This window comes from Microplitis demolitor, chromosome 10 (assembly GCF_026212275.2).
Source record: "Microplitis demolitor isolate Queensland-Clemson2020A chromosome 10, iyMicDemo2.1a, whole genome shotgun sequence".
In the NCBI taxonomy this organism is placed as follows: Eukaryota; Metazoa; Arthropoda; class Insecta; order Hymenoptera; family Braconidae; genus Microplitis; species Microplitis demolitor.
In genome coordinates this window covers 2,950,752-2,957,621 of record NC_068554.1, presented here as the reverse complement: position 1 = coordinate 2,957,621, position 6,870 = coordinate 2,950,752, and the positions used below count along the sequence as shown (strand labels likewise).

The window sequence follows — 6,870 nt, the reverse complement described above, 5'->3', positions numbered from 1 at the left end:
GGAGAACTCAATGATATTACGGCAAAGTTTAATTTTTCCAAGTATTTAAATGTTTTTTTTTTTTTTTTTCATATTCTAATGTGATGTAGTGAACTTGTGTAATTTACATAATCATTTTTGATGACAGTGGGAGTGATAATAAAAAGTAGCATTGTAGTTTGTACCGTTAAGTGTTGATTTTTTTTTTTTGGTAGAACACAAATATTTGTATACATTTATTTTATTTTATTATACATATATAATTTTTTTTATACTTAGACGTTATTGCTATGGAAAGTTATCTTTATGTTTTATGTTTAGTTTTTTTTGGAGTTGGATTTTTAGGATGATAGTTCACGCTCACGGGATAAAAACCATACGTTCATTGGCTCTGACTTGCCTTTCATTGATACTGGTCCACGATATTCGAGTAAAAATTGTGGATCCTGATTTTCTGGCATACATAAATACCTAAAAAAATAAAATATATTATTATGGCTTTGGTTTACTGGTTAAAAATACTAAATGTAATTTTATATTTAAAATTTTTATGCACTAAGAAAAACTACTGATTTTAAACACTGCCATTTTTTATATTTAAAAAGTCTTGATAGTTATTTAAAAGTTACTTTAATTATATTTATTATGCCAGCAATATTTTTAAATTTGTAAAATATCAAAATTAATACATGACAGTAAAGTTAGCAGATATTTTAAATTTAAATAAGTTTTTTTAACACATAAATAAAAAAAAAAAACATTCTGAAAAAATGCACATGTAGAAAATTTGATAAACTATAAGTGCAATTTTTCAAAATATTTTTTATAGTATTTATTTTTTTGTTAAAAAAAATTCAAATGTTGTTAAATGTCTGCTAACTTATTGTCATAATTAATAGTGTCTAAAATCAGTACTTTTGTAATTAATAAAAAAATAAAACAAAATAAACAGAACCTACTTCCGTCTTGACTTTATATTTTATAAAAATATATTTTTTTTCTTTTTTCAAATTAAAAAAAAAATTTCTTGATAATTCGTACCACTTTTTTAGGAACAAATGACTTAAAATTATTGCAAATATAAAAATATTAGCTTGCACTTAAAATTAATAAAAAAAAAATATTTAAAAAAATTACACCTAGAGTTTTTTGAATTTTCTACATGTGCATATTTTTTTTTTTTTTTTTCTAATTAATTTATTGAAAAAAAATACAAAAATTTGCGATCTTGTTAGTAGACAATTAAAAATTTTTTGATTTTTTTTTTAACAATTAAATTTGAAAAAAAAAAAAAAAAAAAAAAAATATGCACATGTAGAAAATTAAAAAAACTAAAGGTGCAATTTTTTAAAATATTTTTTTTTTCATAATTTATCATTTTTAAAAAAATTAAAAAATTATTAGACGTCGGCTAATTGCAGTATGATCAACTTTAGCCCGCTGGTAATTAAAAAAAACGAATAATGTCTTAATTATCAATACAATGCACAAAATTGGAAATTATTTAACTAAAAATAAACTTTAAAAAACATTTATTTCAGCAAATAATCGTAACTCAATTTAGTTATCAACAAAATAATTGCAGGTACAGTCTTTTGTTTGATAATTAAAAAAGTAAAAATATATAACGAAATTTAAAACTCGCTAATACCTAACAAAAGGAAACCCTTTGTATGCGTACTGTAGTCCCTAATTATATTAAAGCCCTCGACGTCAGCCGTTAGCGCGGTTGTTTACTTTTATTTTTACCATTAACTCAGTGAACAATCGACAGTCGACTATTTTTTACTCAAACTTTGTTTCGTAAATTTTAATTAAAATAAAATAAGCAAAAAATAATAATAATAATATTTTAAATGGAAGTAGTTATTGATTGTTACTTTGACAAATTGTTCGAGAACATGCAACGTGATTATTTGGTATCGCGTCATAAGAGAAGACAATTAGTTAAATATTTTTCTGACGTAATAAATAGTTCAGCTGAAGGTAAAAAAAAAAATATATATATATAATAAATCAATATTTTAAAAGTATGATTTATTTATTTATTAATTTTTTTTTTTATAAATTTTGTTTTATCAGCTGAAAATCTTGATACAAGTGACGTATGTGAACGGATTGTAATGTCAGCATTACGTTACCACAACATCACAATGTCAGAGAACGGTTCCGTATGCCTGTTGGGTAAATTCCACAACGTGTTATATGTAGCAGCTAAATTATGCTACGATTGGAATTTAAATAATAATAAAATAGTAACGCGTTTGTTAAATGACATTTATTACTGTGAAAAAACATTTGAACGTATATTTGTCGGCGCAATATTCGGAATACGCGTTACACATTTTTTGTCCGGGTGGAAAAGCGATTTTGAAGACCGTGAAGAAAATATACGGGCTCTTATATATTTTTTAGATCATGCAGTAACCGGAAAATTGGAGTATACGTCAGCATCGTCGTTAACGAAAAGACGATTTATTGACATCCCCATGGAGTCTTACGGACAAGTATTGCCGCTGAGAGTCGCAATACAAAATGGCGCGCCGGACATTTTGTTGATCATGCTGCGCTACGGCGCATCAACGGACTCCGACAAATTGGCGCCATCTCCGTTGGAAATTTTGCTTACGAAATTAAATGAGTATGATGTTGACAAAGATAGTAGCAATAATAAAAAGATACCGGATAATTTGATTATTTGTTTGAGGTTTATTTTACGCACGATTCCTATGGCCAGTGTTAAGACTCCAGGACATATTGCTAACTCTTGTGGTGTTACGCATGTTAGCTTGTATGAACAGTATCCGAATTTGGTTGAACGTAATTTGGTACCGCCTGAGAGAAGTGGATTAATACCACCGGAGTTGAGGCATCTTTGCAGATGCTCAATACGTCAGAGGTTGTTTGAAAATTGGGCTCTGCCACATGGCATTAAAACTTTACACATCCCCAGGGGCTTGCAAAATTATCTTGACTTGATGGCGGATTGAATTTTTTCTGCTCAATAATTATGCTTTCGATAGTGAGAATTTTTTATAAAAAATCGTTTGAAATTTTGACGAGGGATAAATTTTAAAATTTGATTTTGGTCGAGGTGTCAAAGCGAAATTAGGCGCGATTGTGATAATTTACAAGACTAACTTTTGTTAAAATTATTGTAGATAAAAAATTGTGGGGTCAAATTTTTAATTTATTTTTTAAAAATTCCGGGAATTTTTGAAAAGTTACGATTAAATAATAAGGATAAAAATTTTTTCTAAGATACAGAGCAAAATAAAATATCAGTTCCAAAATTTTTTTAATTTTCTGACCATTTTTAAAAAATAAAATTTGTATTTTTTTAAAAACAAAAAAAATTTTCGCTTTTCTACGAACTCACGAGTCTAAGAAATCAAAATACAAAAAAATCAAAGAACTAATGTGAAGTAACTGTAAAAAAATTTCAAAAATGAACATTAGAATAATAATTTAACTTTTTCCTAGAAAAAAAAAAAAACAACTTTGTAAACTAATGCACCAATAAAAATAATTCACAAATGTATTTTTTAAATATTAAATATTTTTTTACTCTAAAAAAATAAATAATATTAAAAAAAAGAAAATACTTTTAATGTCTATGTACTTTCCATTTAAAATTATAATAGACTCCGGTCTTAATGTCCGTTGATGTAATATACAAAATACCGTAACAGTAATTACTCATTTGATTACTTAGTAATTTTTTACAATAAATCTCTATAGTTATTTTTCCTTTCACCCCATCGCTCAATATTATCTCACATACTGAGTAAATAAATAATTTATTAAATATATTACTTGTCAGAATAGTGTAATATATGTATATATGTATTTATATTTGTATATAGTATGTATAAATAGAATATTTAGATTAATATGATATAAATATTTACCTGTATGCGTCTTCAGAGACATTTATTTTTCCTGGTTCGCCGGTTGTTTCCGTTCTACTTGTAAGATTGACGGTATTACCAAACAGGCAGTAACGTGGCATACGGTGTCCGATCACTCCCGTAACAACTTCACCGCTGTGGATACCAATAGTGATTTTCTGCGAATTAATCATCTCGTTACGGTACATACTCTATCTCTACTCTACTCTACTCTACTCTACTCTACAACTGTGGTAATGTCTTTTTAAAAAACGATCTATAATAAATTGTTAATGTGTGCTTTCTCCATAGACGTCATCGTAACCGAGCATACAAATAAATTTTAAAAATATGTCGTGGTATAAATGGACAAATCACATTAATGTGTGATAAGATGATTTATTTAAAACCCGGTAATGTATGTATGTATGTATAAGTGAAGTGAGATTTAATATAATAAGTTTAAAAAAACGTACCACTGGCTCTCCGTCTATTTGGACCTCGTCCGCGGCTAAATCCATCATATCCAAGGCGAGCCGAGCTATGCAACGAGCGTGGCTGCGACATGGCTCTGGTAACCCGCTGACCGCCATGTATTTGTCACCAACAGTTTCTACCTATATATCATATATGTTTTAAGTAACGTTTTTTTTTTTTTTTTTTGTAAAATCAGAAAAATTTTTTTTGGAGTTTTCAATTAAATTGCGGCTGTTTTTTTTTTTTAATAAAAAAAATTAATTTGTGTGATTGATTTTTTTAATTACATTTGAATGGTTATAAAAATTTATTAATATTGTGGTTGTTTTTATTTTGATTTAAAAAAAAAATATTTGAAAAAATTGCACCTGTGGTTATTTAAATTTTCTACATGCGCCACTTGTTAGTTTTCATTTTTTTGTAATTGATTTGTTGAAAAAAAAATCCGAAGATTTTGAATTGCCTAAGAACTTTAGGATCATAATTTCGAAGTGATTAAAATTTTTTTAAAATCCGCATTGACTCCGACTTGTAATTTAAATATTGAAATAAATTCCAGTTTAGAGTGAATTTTACTCCAAGTAAAATTCACTCTGCATTCACTCCGAATTTACTCGGCATTCACTCCGTAAATATTTTACAATGATAAATTTTGATGAGTAATTGAATTATTATCACCTTATAAACGTTAGGATTTTTTTTTGGATCAGTCAGAACGTCAAAATGAATATATAGTTGGTTGAGCATATTAACAATCTTCATAGCACCACTTGAGTCCGTGTGGGCGGCACAGTAAGCGCCAAAACCAACGATACCGGAGAATAATAACGTGACACAGTCGTACCGTCGAGCTGGCACTGGTCTTGAGTGCCGCAATTCATTTGCCACAGATATCGGTAGCACTGAGTACAGCAAACTGTTGAAACCATTTTACTATTAGCCCATACTTCAATAAATAACTTAAATCATTTAAAATTTTTTTTATCCATTTAAATATAAATTTTACTTAGATTTTTTTTAAGTTATCATAATTTTTACTGGTGAGTTTAAATACAATGTGTTAATTTATATATTCAAAATGATAAAAATTTGAATTACTATTACTGGTTTATTTAATAAATCATAAATTAATTTTACCTGTCAGTTTTCTGCTTCTCACCATCAAGCTCACGGTACGTCTGCTGTAACTTGTCAGTCAGAAGCTCGAGATTTCTCGTTAGCTTATAATCCGCTTCGAATTGTTCCGACATCAAAACTAAGTCTCTCGTTGCATCGTGAAGTGGAACGTCACTCAAGTATAGGCCGCGTCTATTTAAATATTTTTTAAATTAATTTAAATATCAAGTTATAATCTGATAATTGCATTATAAAATTTTTTTAAGTGCGAGTAAGTAAAGAGTTTTTCAAAATTTCGGATATTTTGTGGAAAGTGAAATGATCTTAAAAAAAAATTCTATAGCTTTTTATAATAAGTCCGATAGTTTTGGAAAAGTAAAAAAATACTAAAATTTACTATAAATTAAACTTTGATTCAAAATAACTTTTGAAAAATTAAAGTCATCAAAAAATACTAAGAGATCTTTTTTGTAAAACGTTAAATTTTCTACAAAAATATAAATTGATTTTTCTGATCTACTGATTCGCTGGATTAAATTCAAAACTTTAAAAAAAAATTTTCCATGTTAAATAAGAAATCGAAAATTGCAGCGGTTGTAAATGTCAAGAGCTCGAACTTTAACAGCTTTTTTTTAGGTCCAATGAGACCTAGGAGTAAATGATTTTCTTTCAGCTGTGATTTCGGAGTGTTCTAGATTTCATTTAAATCTATATTAAACCCGACCCGGAGCTCAACTATTAAATCAAACTCCCTTTCGAAATGAATTTAACTCCGAGGAAATAAAAAAATTCCGTACTTACACCGCGTTTACTCCAGCAATTTTTTAGAGTTCATATATATTTATATATAGATAAATCGAAACAATGTATAGTATGAAATTTAAACGTGTAGCACTTAACCCTCATTGAGTAACAAATAATATCAGTTGCAACAGGCACTATAATGGAGCTTGATGCATTTAGCCACTTAATTTGTTTACCAGCGTTCTATATTCACCTCTACCACTACCACTAGCACTATAACTACCAATAAGAGCTACCAGATCTACTAGCAACATTGATAGTAGTGGTGATGCCTATTACTGGCTTATTTTACCTCTATAAAGCTATTCAGGTTTACCGGTGGGCACTTTACGTAAATTAAACTAACCGAGAAATTATTGTTAACGCTACTGATTTAATAAAATGTTCTCCGAATCTACATGTCTATATACTTTATTTTAAAATATTTAAATACTCTGCGTATTTTATAAATACCATTTTTTAAGTATCGTATAATATTCAAGAGAAAATAATAAAAAATATAAAGAATATGAATTATTTAAATTTATTTTAATAATTTTTGCTTTCATAAAATTTTTTATACAAAGAAACGACGATGAGAAAACTTTCTCCTCATATAATAATA

At 27.7% G+C, this 6,870-nt stretch overlaps 2 protein-coding genes across 3 annotated transcripts in view; one reads left to right on the top strand and one right to left on the bottom strand.

Moving 5' to 3' along the window:
* Positions 1-262: 262 nt before the first annotated feature.
* The window catches only part of LOC103569979 (guanylate cyclase soluble subunit beta-1), a 61,761-nt gene continuing 55,153 nt past the window's right edge, over positions 263-6,870 (bottom strand). For both annotated transcript variants that reach the window (XM_014442014.2, XM_014442013.2), the window contains 5 exons: positions 5,484-5,654; positions 5,025-5,262; positions 4,346-4,486; positions 3,891-4,048; positions 263-450 (listed from right to left, as the gene is read on the bottom strand). In XM_014442014.2, coding sequence (XP_014297500.1) covers positions 321-450; positions 3,891-4,048; positions 4,346-4,486; positions 5,025-5,262; positions 5,484-5,654 — 838 coding nt within the window. In that variant the 3' untranslated portion in view covers positions 263-320. The remainder of the gene's footprint in view (positions 451-3,890; positions 4,049-4,345; positions 4,487-5,024; positions 5,263-5,483; positions 5,655-6,870) is intronic.
* LOC103569978 (uncharacterized) lies at positions 1,836-2,969 on the top strand. Its single transcript, XM_008547558.1, has 2 exons — positions 1,836-1,965; positions 2,062-2,969. The coding sequence occupies exons 1-2, from the start codon at positions 1,836-1,838 to the stop codon at positions 2,967-2,969; spliced, it is 1,038 nt and encodes a 345-aa protein (XP_008545780.1).